General features: G+C 56.9%; 4 protein-coding genes across 4 annotated transcripts; 3 read left to right on the top strand and 1 right to left on the bottom strand.

The window, feature by feature from the left end:
* Positions 1–400: 400 nt before the first annotated feature.
* Positions 401–1,317, bottom strand: LY79DRAFT_342291 (uncharacterized protein). Its single transcript, XM_060552572.1, has one exon. It carries the CDS (start codon positions 976–978, stop codon positions 499–501), a length of 480 nt encoding a protein of 159 aa, XP_060410555.1. The 5' UTR covers positions 979–1,317; the 3' UTR covers positions 401–498.
* A 3,701-nt stretch (positions 1,318–5,018) lies between these two features.
* LY79DRAFT_672471 (ADP-ribosylation factor family protein) lies at positions 5,019–5,884 on the top strand (the record flags this gene model as incomplete). Its single annotated transcript, XM_060564065.1, has 4 exons — positions 5,019–5,159; positions 5,293–5,332; positions 5,413–5,778; positions 5,844–5,884. 4 exons carry the CDS (start codon positions 5,019–5,021, stop codon positions 5,882–5,884), a joined length of 588 nt encoding a protein of 195 aa, XP_060410554.1.
* Positions 5,885–7,936: 2,052 nt separating this feature from the next.
* On the top strand, positions 7,937–10,377 carry LY79DRAFT_522700 (patatin-like phospholipase; the record flags this gene model as incomplete). The annotated part of the gene is made up of 2 exons (XM_060555469.1): positions 7,937–8,981; positions 9,035–10,377. 2 exons carry the CDS (start codon positions 7,937–7,939, stop codon positions 10,375–10,377), a joined length of 2,388 nt encoding a protein of 795 aa, XP_060410553.1.
* A 1,519-nt stretch (positions 10,378–11,896) lies between these two features.
* On the top strand, positions 11,897–14,118 carry LY79DRAFT_672469 (DnaJ domain-containing protein; the record flags this gene model as incomplete). Its single annotated transcript, XM_060564064.1, has 3 exons — positions 11,897–12,238; positions 12,304–13,894; positions 13,955–14,118. 3 exons carry the CDS (start codon positions 11,897–11,899, stop codon positions 14,116–14,118), a joined length of 2,097 nt encoding a protein of 698 aa, XP_060410552.1.

Below are 14,118 nucleotides of genomic sequence, written 5' to 3'. Positions count from 1 at the left end.
TGCACCGCACTGGGGGAGCATCTCAAACACAGACGAATAACAGCCGGGACAGCTGTATGAGGAGACTCTTTATCAACCATCAATTACCAACCGTCAATCAATTCGTCACTCACTCAATCACTCGCCTCTTGCCTCTTTGCCAGCCCCTGTCGGTCGTCTAGCCGACTTCCTGTTTTCCCGCAGCCATTGCTCGCCGACTGAAGCACCGCATATTTCGGGCCCTCTACTACTAAGAGTACGGAGGAGAGAGTGAGAGTGAGAATCCACACTACGATCACACACCACTCACAAATCGCACGCATTCACGCGCACAGCCAGTACCACCACACACACGCCGTAACGAATACGCCCCTCCCCTGGCCGCACTCCTTCCCACGGCACCAGCGAAGCGGTAAAGCGAATTTGCCCTTGGAAAAACTGGCCGACTGACCTCTCCACTAGTCGCGGCCGCTACCCGTCGCCACTCACACTCACACTCACACTCCCTCACCCTCGCTCTCACACCCCACCCCCCCCCTTCTCCTCCTCCTCCCACATTTCTGGTTGCCTTTGTTCCCAGGTTGTCACCTCGACCGACTTGTCAGGTCTGCCCCAGCACAAGGTCGAGTACATATCCATCTGCTGCCTTTGCTCCCTGCCCTTACTCGCCCCAGAAAGCAAAACGGAAGCCCACCCAAGCCCTCGGCCTTCCGAAAATCCTGAATTTTCATCCCACCTCCCTCCTCGAATCCACCAAGAATAAAACCAGAACCCGTTAAAGTTCCCTCGCTGTCCTAGCATCAATCCCAGCTCCCTCCTTCGCCTGTTGTTCCTTTTTTTCCTTTCCTTCCCTCCCTCTCTCCCGTCCTTTTCGTCTGTTTTCGACATTTCCCTGCGCCACGCTAAGTTCGACGTCATCTGCTCGTCCACCTCAATCAAATCCTTGGCTGTGTGTCCGCGCTCACGCCGTGAGCACTCACGCCCACAGGATACTTTCATCTGGGATCTCTACCCTCGATTCAGTTATTCTTGTACCCCCAGGACCCTGAACCATCGCACTACCGCGCCTCATATTGAGGCACCGCCCGGCCGTCCTATAAACCACCCTGGCCTACCCTACCACCACCACGCCCACCACCCATCACACCAACTACTTAATATAACTGCTTCCTCGACGATGTCAGTTCTGTCCTTATAGCCCTACGGTCCCTAGGGACACGATTTGATCTGCAGCAATTGTCTTTCGAGACGATCTTCAGCTGCACGTCCGCTTGAGGACACCCTTCTCTACACCCACCAATAACAAAACCAACCACACAACCGCAACAACACGCGCTTGCCACAGGCAGCTGTCCACTCATCACCGGGACTGCTACCATCTCCTACCTACTTCACCCAGGCCTTTGACGAAGTCGAGCGTGGAACGCTTGTGCCTGCTAGAAGCATCTTTGACCGATTAGGCCCCGGATTTACCAACACCTCGCCACACACCCTCGAGTCGAGATCCTGATATAAACCCTTGCAACTTCTCTCTCGACCAACACCATCGTCTCTTCACCATGACGCATCTCGCAACACATGACGCCGCGACGTCAAACGTCCTTGCCTGGACGGCAAACTGCGCCAACACGCCCTTGATGGTAGAAGACGAGCCCGCCGATGTCGACGAACCCCCGGATCATGCGCAGCAGCCACCCGTCTCTTCCATGAACAGCATGTTCAAGCGGAACCCCATCCGCCGTACTACTCTCGACCACAACGCTTCCCTCCTTACCAAGGCTCTCCACAGTCCTTCCGAGGATGAGGAGCCCGAGGCTCGCCCGGGCATGTCCTTCCTTGCTCGTCGCCGCTCCATGGCCAGCAACATCAGCTTGGCCTCCACCGCAGACCTGACCAGCGACACCGGCTTGACCAGCCCCTCCCGCGCCAACACTCCTAGCCCTCCTCTTCCCGAGATTCGTTTTCTCAACCTTGATGGTGAGCCTGCCAAGGATGCGCCTAAAAAGCGCTGCATCCAGTTTGCCTGTGCCGCGAAGCCCAAGGTCGCCGAGCCCATCCAGGCTCAGCCTATGGTGAAGGCACCCTCTGCTCAGGAGACTCAGCGGAAAACTTGCATCAAGTTTGCGTGTCCCGTTCCCCAGCGTCCTGCCTCTACGCAGAACACGCCGCCCCAGAGGATGGAGATGGCTGCCGCCCGCCTCCAGCCCGCCGCCCTCGACAAGCAGGCCTCTCCGACGACGGCCCGTAAGGCTCGCTCTTCTGTCACTCGCTCGCAATCTCCTGGGCCTCTCCTTGCTCCTCCTCACGCAGACAAGGATGCGAGGTCTCCTACCACCAAAAAGTACATCACCGCCAACGACAACGACTTGAACAACGAGTCTTCTCGCTTTCATGAGTTCGCCAGTGACATTCCTCGCGAGGAGGACTGGATTCGCCAGGCCTTCTGCTCCCAGGGACGTCGCATTACCATCAACGACACTCTTCAGAAGGAGAACGCCATCCGCAAGTTGGCGACAGAGGCCGAGGAAGAGGCCGAACAGGAGGAGGAAGATATGGCTCTCGAGGAGGACGAGGACCTCGACAACCTGGACGATGCCGATGATGTTGACGAAGACGAGGACCAGGATGACGAAGATGATGATGATGAGGAGGACGGTGCCTCTGACGAGGACGACAACTCTGACGGCTACAAGACTGACGAGGAAACTGGATTCGCCGACTCTGACGAGGAGGAGGAAGAAGACGAGGACCTCCGCCTGTGGACGCCGGGTCGCTCCACCGTGCTGAACATTGACAGCACTCCCATTGCCAGGCGTCCCTCTCTGCCCGAGCAGCTCTCGGATTCTTCTATCGCCTCCAAGACTAGCCTACGTGCTCGCCGTGGCCGGACTCAGCGTCTTAAGATTCGACCTGGTACCCCTGAGCTCCCCGACAGCACCGACTTCGTCTGCGGCACCCTCGACGAGGACCGTCCCATGGAGGACGCCTACATGTCCTGCCTGGCGGCTCGAAGACGCGAGAAGCTTCAGCTCATCCCTCAAGACATCGACCCCAGCTTCCCGGCGTCCGACCCCGAGGATGAGGGCGAAGAGGAGATCTACAACCCCGTCCACCACAGCAGTGACGATGAAATGTTCTTCCACGGAAAGATGGACGACTTGCACCATGCGAACGACAGAAGCCGCCGCCGCAAGAAGACGGAGCACACCTCTCCCAAGCGCTTCCACTCGCCTCCCCCCCTCAAGCGTCGCGCATCCCCCGCTCCCAAGGCTCGCGGCCGCTCTCCTCGTCGTCTCTTTGATGGTCCTTCACCTCATCGCCTGCGGTCTCCCGCGCCTCAGACGCTGAGATCCCCTCCCGCATCCCCCCGCAATGGCGACGGCGGTATAACCTTCAAGACCCTTGCATCTCGCCCGGGTCTCACCGTCACCAAGTCTCTCCCTCGGCCCCCTTCCATGTTTCCTCACATGGCCAAGGGCCGCCGCGTCAAGGCTCCGGCTAATGATGTGCACATTCGTGGTGCCATTGACATCGTCAAGGGCCTCGAGCAAAAGCGACAGCGTCGCAAAGAAAAGTTTTATCAAAAGTACTGCAACCGCGCTCGCAAGGGACAAGTCCCCGAGCGCAAGCCGCAGCGCGGCCTCGGCTGTGAGCGTATGAGAGAGTTGGGCTTGCTCATGGCCGGCAAGATCGGCCAGGGCAACTATGTCATCTCGGTCTGAGAGGACAATCTACATACACACATCTGGGTGGAGGTTTTATTTGCATTTACAGTGAGACCAGAGTTGTTTCGCACGGCGTTTGGCATTGAAAGGTGCATGGCATGCATGGCGGAGTGGAGTGGATTCATGACATACTTTTTGACGGCCCATGGGACTGATATCTTTTTTATTCATTTTTGCACCGGAGCATACCTCGATGTACGAGGAATCCGCATATCTTTCGCTTCATTTCTTCTGTCGTTTCTTAGGAGTCCAGCGGCGTCTGAACGGGAGCACGAATACCCCTGGAATAGCGTGTATGAAGGCCTGCATGGTTGTTGAGCGAACACATAGCATTAGGAAGCCTGATCAACTGCATTCCTGCGAGATTTCGCAGACCTCCGACATACTGTTCCTTTTGCACTATGGCCACTTGTTGTGATGCCCTATGATTTCAGTTTCGCCAGAGAAGATGTGGTTGCTTCAGAGCCTTGAGGTTAGACTTTGGTTCAATGGTTACCATGGGTCGGTCAGTTGGAGGCAATGGTCTGGGTGGTACTAAGTTTAACAGCAGTACGGGATGGCAGTATTATCAAGTTGCATTTTGAGCAAACGCGACCATGTATCAACAGCTCGATATATTCGTATATCAGTGTTCTTTCTTAAGCGCATCATTATAGAAGCAGGTGTCTCAGGCAATGTCAAACATTAGAAGGCACTTTGATTCACCTGACACTGCTACCGGAGTTTTTTTTGGGTGAGCCCGGCTCAGGAAAAGACCATAGTGACTTTCGCTCCGACGCATCCGTATGCACCTACTCTCTCCCTCTCTCTCTCTTCCACAGCGCTGCAGCTTGTGGAGCATCTTTGGCGGGTAAGGCCTCAATAATAAGGCAGCAGTGCCTCACCTCAGCATTTCGCAACAGCAACAGCAGCAGCAGCAGCAGCAGCAGCAGCAGCAGCGAGAGCAGCACCCCTGCGCCCCAGCCAAATCAGCACCAAAGCACACAAGCACGGTAGCCAGGCCTAGCCCAGTCCAAGCAGTCAGGACGCTTCCTCACCTTATTGCACACCTTGTCTCTTGGGAGTAAAAGTCCAGTCCACGAAACCCCCCCGACCTCAACCTACCCACTTCACGTCCACCGCCCATCTCCGAATCATCCTCACGATAGAGACAATACTCTCGCCCCTTTGCCATCAAGATGTGGATTATTGATTGGTGTATGTGCTCCAACTTTTTTATTCCTCCTTTATCCTAGATCATCTCCTTTGAGCTGTAGCAACCATTTGCGCGCCTCGGCCGGCCGCTGTAGCTTGTGGCCAAGCACTCATCCCTGGATGGACATCGATGAACTGACTGGCATTCTTTCGATAGTCTACAACGCTCTCTCGAGCCTTGGTCTGCTCAACAAGCATGCCAAGCTCCTCTTCCTCGGCCTCGACAATGCCGGCAAGACGACCCTACTGCACATGCTGAAGGTACGGTGCCACCCGACAACCCAGATGCTATCCCCATCGATACGTACAACCCGCGAACGTCGGATCTGCCGATACGGGAAATTTTGGGACGAGGCTGTACTCGTGAGAAGTCTATGGCTGACAGATGCAACAGAATGACCGTGTCGCCATTCTGCAGCCCACTCTTCACCCCAGTGAGTATACCCCTCCCCCTGATAAACGCATGACGGCGATGAGCTCTGCGCACGTGTCCAGTAGCTGACCGCCTTGAAAGCTTCCGAGGAGCTTGCCATCGGCAATGTGCGCTTCACCACCTTCGACCTTGGTGGTCACCAGCAGGCCCGCCGCCTGTGGAAGGACTACTTCCCCGAAGTCAACGGCATTGTCTTCCTCGTCGATGCCAAGGACCACGAGCGATTCGCTGAGTCCAAGGCCGAGCTCGACGCTCTCCTGTCCATGGAAGAGCTGGCTAAGGTCCCTTTTGTCATTCTTGGTAACAAGATTGACCATCCCGATGCCATCTCTGAGGAGGAACTGCGTCACCAGCTCGGCATGTACCAGACGACTGGCAAGGGCAAGGTGCCTCTGGAGGGAATCCGTCCGATCGAGGTCTTCATGTGCTCGGTTGTCTTGAGACAAGGTGCGTAGTTTCTTTGCCCCTGCGCGGCACGGCGAGGACGAAGCAGTAGCTAACTTGGGGAACAGGGTACGGTGACGGTATCCGGTGGCTCTCGCAGTACGTCTAAGCATAGACCAAGAGCTCTGGGTTGAGCTTCCTGGCGTTGTTTACGGCGGACGGAGTATACACGGTCAACTAGCAAACATTGGGAAGGTGGATATGTCGGCACTGGAACGACATGATGGTGCCACGTCTATGAAAGCTCCGGTCAAAGGGCTCGAGGACGACGAGACTTGGACGCTCGGAGCTGATATCCTTGGGGAGACGGGGGAGCATGTGCGTAATGGAGTGAGTGGAGTGAGTTTATACTCTACTACTGGGGCCTGCATTGGTTCACGGGAATGGAGCAAGACCTCGGTTTGGCCCCGATGACTAGCCGGCCAGTAGAGTCACCCAGTCATGCACCCAGCTGGCCCAAAGAAGAGGCGGTTTACACACTTGATAAGCTAGAATACTTCATTGGGTTCGGGGATTCGGAATCTGGTTATTTGTGTGTTTCAATCGTTAGCCTCCTCTGCGTAGTTAGTGTTGCATGAGTGCATCAACATCAACATCAACGACCTAAAACGTCCAGTATTCGCTGTCCATTATTGCGCAAGGTCCAGAGCCGCGGTGCAACGTCCAGCCCACCGAGCCTTGCAACAGCATACGGCGTACCAAGGGATTACAAGCGGGGTGGGTTGGGTGGTGATGTAACCGAAGGCCACCGTGTCAAAGTCGCGAAGGTTTCGATGCAGGAAAACATGATGATACGCCAAGGTAGGTGGGTGGAGCATGGCGCTTTAGCATTTCACAAGCCACACAAGTCCAAGACTCAATTCCCCTCACAACCCCAGGAAGACATCGATTTCTGTGCTGACGTCTCGTCGGTGAATCAACCGAACCGGACGCAAGCATGCCGCCACCACAAAACCAGGTAACCGTGGAAAGAAGACCCCCCTGCTCAGCCTCGTCGATCATCAGGAGTTCCCGCCGCGCTCTGCCACTCCTCCTTGTGCCATATAGTCTTACGTACCTGTATGTTCCTAGACGTACGCCTCGCGGGGCGGGGGCGCTTGGCAAACTCAGGAGCCCTTGTTCACGATGTCCGATCGGAAAACAAACCCGGACCAGCCGCGCCAGCAAAGTGAGTTGCTTCCCTGGTTGATCGCGGCGGGTGGTCAAGTAGCCATTTTCTAGAGCATTCCCGAGTGGCGGAACGGGCAAAGACGGGAGTGGAGTGGCTGTCCGGGGACGACAGGGTGGGGTTATGTGCACACGGTTGAATAACAAGTGGTGTGACGGAATGAATGACCATGTCTATCTGTCATTCCACCGTGACGAGGCTTATCTTGGCCCTTCTCTCTGCGTAGTCTGCGCAGGCAGGTAAGATGCCTTACCTATCTACCTACCTAAGTAGGTACCTGTGTACCTATGGCAAGCGCAGAGTGTCTCTCGTCGGCATCCCTGCCTCCCTCCGGCTGGCTGGTTGTCCGTGGAGGTACAACCGGAGCTTACAGGCGGATATTCAGGGACGACGTCCACTGAAGAAAACGCCGCCCCTGCCAACTTTCCCGTGGCGTGGAAGGTTCCCGTCCATCCCATGCTTTTCATCAGCTGGTGAAGCCAGCATCGTCTTACTCAGCTGTCAGCTGCCTACGGAGGCGCCGCTTTCCTTCCTAAATCACCCCAACGAAATCCAATTCGAGCTAGCTACTGCCGACGTCATCCGACCCGTGGCATCACCGGCGCGCATTGCATTCATTCCCTAGGGAGGAGCGCCGGCCATCCTGAGGAAATCCTCAGATCACAGCGACAGAACCGGCCATCGAGTCTCGCTCCTCAACAAACAGCCCGAGACAACTAGGCATCTGCAAAAAAAGAGTCACCCGCTTATCCCCAGATAGTATCTTCGCTCTGCTGCTTGCATAGTCAAGCCATTATTCACAGGACGCACGCCTGTATACACGGAAGGTCCAATCTCCTACGCCATTGGCGTTCTCTTTCATTTGCTTCTCTCAGAGCGTTAGCAAACCATCGCTGTGTCTCTGGTCCGCGTGTCTTCCTGACGCGCACACCCCTCGACTGGCTTGCTGCAATATCATGCGCCTAGGCCCGAAAGACGACACAGCCTGCAGACATGGCTGAGCACCAATCCAGAGTTTCATTTGCCCCGAGCAGCGGCAGCAACACAGATATCTATGGCTTTCCGCCCGAAACCTTCACCACCGAGGACCTGCCCGACTTCGACACAAATTTCCTTGACGATGCCGACCTCGCCGCCTTCGTACACGCTCTCCAAGCCCCCGACCCGTTGCAGACCCCTGACGACACGACATCTCTGCGATCCCCGGGCCTGAGGAGCACCAGCTCACTTGACGTTACTAAGCGAGGGTCCGTCTACGATGATAGAGATGATCCGCAGGCTGTTGCGGCGGCCGCGGCAGCAGCCGCCGGCGAAGTCACGGCGCCTGGTCCGGCGCTGAGCCGCTCCTCCGGCAACGGCGGCGCGTACGGCGGCTCGACGACCCAGCACAACATGTTCATCACGGCGCAGAACGACTGGGCGCCCGTGAACCAGAAGATACTCAAGAGGGGATCACGCAGGCGGAGGAACCGGGCCAAGGGCGCCGCCGAGACCCTCCTAGGCACGCGCACCAAGGATGAGACTCGCGAGGGTATCTTCTACGCCCTGCTCAAGTGGCCGATGCTCTTCTTCGTCGCCGCCTGGCTCTCGGGCTTGGCCATGACGTACCTCTACACGCGGCTGTATATCTGGGTCTACGAGCAATTTGTGACCTGGCGCGGCACGCGGGAGAGGCTTCGTCGGAGCATGCGCCGGACCAACAACTACCGGGACTGGGTCGTGGCGGCCAAGGAGCTGGATAGCTACCTCGACCGGCAGCGGTGGAAGGAGGAGAACGATTTCGCCTACTACGACTCCAAGACGGTCAAGCGGGTGTGGGAGCAGATGCGCAAGTGCAGGCAGCGGGCCGAGGCGCAGGAGAACGGGGAAACCGATGACCAAGGCCAGAACAAGCCCGAAGGCAGGCTCGCTGTCGAGGAGCTTCATGCCCTGCTGTCGGCTTGCGTCAAGAGCAACTTTGTCGGCGTCGAGAACCCTAGGCTGTACAGCCAGACGTATTATGGCACCAAGAACCTGGTCCAGAACTTTGTCGACGAAGGTACGTTTACTCTAACCGCGGTGCATGGAAGCGGTTTACTAACGTTCCCCCAGTTGAGAGAAGCATCAAGTTCGTCCTCAACACGAAGCAGTTGTCGATGGAAGAGAAGCGGTCCATCTTCAAGGGCATGCACACCAACTACGGACGGACAGCCCTTTGCCTTTCTGGCGGTGCGTCGTTCGCTTATTACCACTTTGGTGTCGTCAAGGCTCTCCTCGAGGCTGATCTCCTGCCGGACGTTATCACCGGCACCAGTGGCGGCGCCTTGGTCGCGGCGCTGGTTGCGACCCGTACCAACGACGAGCTGAAGAAACTGCTCGTCCCCGCGCTCGCCCACCGCATCACGGCGTGCCGCGAGACATTCTGGACCTGGATCCCACGCTGGTGGAAGACGGGCGCTCGCTTCGACTCGGTTGACTGGGCCAAGCAGTGCAGTTGGTGGACTCGGGGGTCAATGACCTTCCGAGAGGCCTATGAGCGAACAGGCCGCATCCTGAACGTCTCGTGCGTGCCTGCCGATCCGCACTCGCCCACTATTTTGTGCAACTACCTCACCAGCCCCGACTGCGTCATCTGGTCGGCCGTGCTCGCATCCGCCGCTGTGCCCGGCATCCTCAACCCTGTTGTGCTGATGATGAAGCAGCGCGAGGGGACGTTGGTGCCCTACTCATTCGGCCACAAGTGGAAGGACGGTAGTCTGCGCACCGACATCCCGATCAAGGCACTCAACCTGCACTTCAACGTCAACTTTACCGTTGTCAGCCAGGTCAACCCGCACATCAACCTCTTCTTCTTCTCGTCCCGCGGGTCCGTCGGTCACCCGGTCACGCACCGTAAGGGTAAAGGCTGGCGTGGCGGCTACGTCATGTCGGCAGTCGAGCACTATCTCAAGCTCGACATGACCAAGTGGCTAAAGTTTATCCGGCACGCCGAGCTGTTGCCGCGACCGCTCGGCCAGGACTGGTCCCAGCTCTTCCTGCAGACGTTCAGTGGCACCATCACCATCTGGCCCAAGACGGTGCCGTCGGACTTTTACCACATTCTCTCGGACCCGGACCCGCCGCGGATGGCGCGCATGATCCACGAAGGCCAACAGCGCGGGTACCCGATCCTGAAGTTCGTGGGAAACCGCCTGAAGATTGAGAGGCTGATTGAGCAAGGTCGGCGGGTAACGAGGCCATGGGTCCGGAGGGGCAGCATCGAGACGATCCTGAGCGAGGACGACCTCAAGAGCCTGCTCATCTCGGGCAATACGGACATTGAGGACGAGACGACGGATGCTGAGGGGGAGACGATGTTGGAGAATGAGGAGAATGAGGAGGCTATTGTTGACGAAGAGGAGGAATACAAAGACGAGGGAAGGGGGAGGTACGAAAACGGAGATGAGACGGAGTAGAGCCAAGGGAATGTGTACCTGACGGGGTCTGGTGAGAGATATGATAGCTAATAGAGTATACAAAGAGTCAAGTTTAAGAGCGAGAGCCGGTACAGGTTGTGTAGCATAGCTTGGCGTTTAGTTTATCCATGTGTGAAGGGACGAATACTGCATCTTTGACTGCAGTCTCAAGAAACCGGGGCCCCGGGTCCATTGGGTGGAAGTTGTGCGTTTCTTACAGCTTACAGATGATGGTCACTGACGGGACGAATGAAGACTCAACCATCGAGATCTTTCTGTTGGGGCTGGGGAGAGCACTTTAAGGGGGTGGGAATTAGATATCCGGCGAAAGACGACGGCACTCTGGTCACGGCTTCTAATGTTGTACAGATGCTTATCATTATAAGCGGTGTCACGGACTTGATGGGTCTGTTGTCGCGAGGGCATTCCGGGGGTTGAGTACGTGGCGATCGGCAAGATGGAAAGACTCGACGAGGGCGAACCTCCGAGTCGGCGGATCTGAGCCATTCCAAGCGAAGGATTTCCGATGCCATTGAATGAATGTGCGTCCAATGCCAGCCATATATGCAAGCCGGCCGTTGCCTACTTGGCCGATTGGTACTAGCAAACGACGACAGGTACTCTGTAAGGTAACACAATATTATCCCGCCTGTAGGGTTGCATAAATAACAGTGGAACATCTGAGCTTCCTTCACCTCAACAGGCACGGTAACTACACTATATAGGTAGGCACCTAGGTAGGTACCTGGTAGGTAGGTATATATAGATAATTAGGTAAGCGGACACAGAGAACGTTCAAGTTGGGTCAGGACAGATAATCCATTTGCCGTGCCGGAGGCAGGCGAAGAAGAAAACGGCGGAAGAGCGTGACAGGGGTTGTAAGGTTGGGGCGGTGTGGGGCCACATTGACTGGACTGGACATTAGTACGGGCTGTTCAGCAACAGCACTGAGGGAAGAAAGGAAGGTTCCTTAGTAACCTTACATACATAGGGTGAGTGGTACCTGAGACCCCTGCTCGCCCTTCCGGACACTGTTACCGGTAGTGTGTCTGTCTGTAAACGCACGTACCACCCATTTTATTTCGAGGCCACGATTGTCAAAAGAAAGTGGTGACTGAGCTCTTGCGGACACTTCACCTCCCACTCCAGTTCCTTCCCCTCCACCACCCCAAAGTTCTGATCTGGAAAACCAAACAAGCCAGCAGAAAGAGAGAGCAGAAAGACCATACCCCCCTCTCTTTAACGGCTCCCTTACTGTTGATTCCATTCTCCCCTTCCTCTTTTTTTCTTTCTCTTTCCTCTTGCTTCTGTTCCAGGCCTCCTCAGTTCGGCCCGCGGTAACTCGCTCTTTGAAGCCGTTTTCGTTCCACGGGCTCCAAAAAGGTAGCGAGCGACGTGTCCGGATCCGCGCCCGCGCGCACACCACGCCATCTCGACTTCGACACCAAGCGAACATCACCTTTCCGCCCATTCGCACCGCCCTCCCCGGAGCTCTCGAGCTCGTCGCCACGTCGCCAACATGAGTTCCGACTACTCGTACGACACCGAGGCGCAATTCTACCCTTTTTTCATCCTTGCCATCACCAGCATCGTCACCCTGCCGCTCGGCTACACCCTCATCTTCCCCTCCAAGGACATCGAGGCCAAGGCGCCGCGCATCCAGAGCAATTTCAAGCCCGAGCATGTCGACCTCATTGACAAGCAGCGCAAAGCGTATCAGAAGAAGCAGCGCCGTATTGTGCGTGTCATCGCCGTCCTCTTAGGCCTCGGCGTCATGGTTGGCATGGCCTACCTCATCCTCCACGTCAAGAGCGTCACCCCAAAGATCTGGAATCCCTACGACATTCTCGGCATTTCTGATGTACGTCTGAGTCGTTGCTCTCTGCTCGAGACCGTGACCACAGTGCTAACACACATCCGCCCTAGACCGCCGACGAGAAGACGATCAAAAAGGTCTACAGACAGCTGTCGAGGAGACTGCACCCCGACAAGGTCAAGCCCGACCCGGCCAAGAACGAGACTATCGAGTCGCTCAACAACGCCTACGTCGAGATCTCCAAGGCCTACCAGGCCCTCACCGACGAGGAGATCCGCAACAACTACATCCAGTTCGGCCACCCCGACGGAAAGCAGAGCTTCAGCATCGGCATCGCCCTCCCCCAGTTTATGATCTCCGATGGCAACGGCAAGTACGTCGTCCTCGCCTACACCCTGCTCCTCGGCGTTCTCCTGCCTTACCTGGTCGGCTCATGGTGGTACGGCACCCAACGCATGTCCAAGGACGGTGTGCTCATGGAGAGCGCCAACAATTTGTTCCGCGCCTACGAAGACGAAATCGACGAGGGCGGCGTCATCACTGCCCTGAGCAGCGGCAAGGAGTTCGATAGCGTTCTTCAGGGCGACAAGGCCGAGTCTGGTCTTTCCAAACTCGAGTCGAAGCTCCTCGCCAACGCCGACAAGGCCGGACTCTCCCAAAAGGACAGGCAAGCTCTCGAGGACCTCGACAGCGGTGTGCGCCGGAAGGCTCTGGCCCTCCTGTGGTCCTACCTCGGCCGTGTGGAGCTCGAGGACCAGGCGCTCAACAGCACCAAGTACGAGGTCGCCCCTATCGCCCATGCCCTTACCCGCTCGTTCTCTGCCATCGCTCAAGCCTATGGCAACACCGGTCCTATTTTGGCGGCCTACTCTGCTAGCCAGCACCTGATCCAGGCCCTTCCCCCCAAGGCCTCGCCCCTCCTCCAGCTGCCTCACTTCACTCAGGACATCGTCCGCCAAGTCGAGGGAGGCGACTCCAAAGTTCACGTGTCCCTTCAACAGTTCATGGACTTGCCCGATGAGCTCCGCAGGAACCTGACGGTGCGCAACAAGCTACTGTCCGAGGACCAGTACAAGTCTGCTGTCAGTGTCGCCCGCCAATTGCCCCAGCTCCGTGTTGCCAAGGCCTTCTTCAAGGTTACCGGTGAGCGCTTGATCATCCCCTCCTCCCTGGTCACCCTCGTTGTCAAGGGGCGTATCATTCCCCCTGGCAGCGAAAATGTCCCTGAGATCAACGAGCTGGACCTGGAAGACATTGACCCCCCCGAAGATGACCTTGAAGCCTACCTCGGCCGCAAGAAGAAGACTATCAAGGGCCCTGACGGAAAGCCCATCCCTGTCGACGACAAACCCATCCTTCCCCCTCTAGCCCATGCCCCATACTTCGCCCGCGACCACGCTCCCAAGTGGCATGTTTTCCTGACCGACTCCAAGCAGGGCAAGATGGCTGTCCCTCCCTTCACCTTCACCCAGTTCGACCAGCCCATCTTCGGCGAGGACGGCAAGCCCACCTTTAACATGCAGACCCTCAAGGCCCAGTTCGCCGCCCCTCCTCAAGCTGGCCACTACACCTTTGTCATGCACGTCGTGTGTGACAGCTACGTCGGCTTCGACACCAAGATGGAGGTCACCCTCGTCGTCGAGGAGGCGAGCAAGGCAGCAGCGATGGTTGCCGAGGATGAAATCAGCGAGCCCGACGAAGGTATGTCGCGCCCATCCCCCTAACCACTGGGATATGGCAAGATGCTAACAATGACTACAGATTCGATAGCAGGCCAGATGCAGGCCCTCAAGGGCGGCAGCATACCGGGTACTACCAAGCCCCGCAGGAAAGTGGAGGAGGACTCGGACGAAGAGAGCGGCACCGACGACGACGTCGAGGACGACACGAGCGAGACAAACACCGACACCGAGGACGAGTCATGA

This window comes from Colletotrichum navitas, assembly GCF_030913465.1.
Source record: "Colletotrichum navitas strain CBS 125086 chromosome Unknown LY79scaffold_66, whole genome shotgun sequence".
NCBI classification, from domain to species: Eukaryota; Fungi; Ascomycota; class Sordariomycetes; order Glomerellales; family Glomerellaceae; genus Colletotrichum; species Colletotrichum navitas.
The sequence above is the reverse complement of the archived record's forward strand: the minus strand, read 5'-3'. Positions and strand labels throughout refer to the sequence as shown.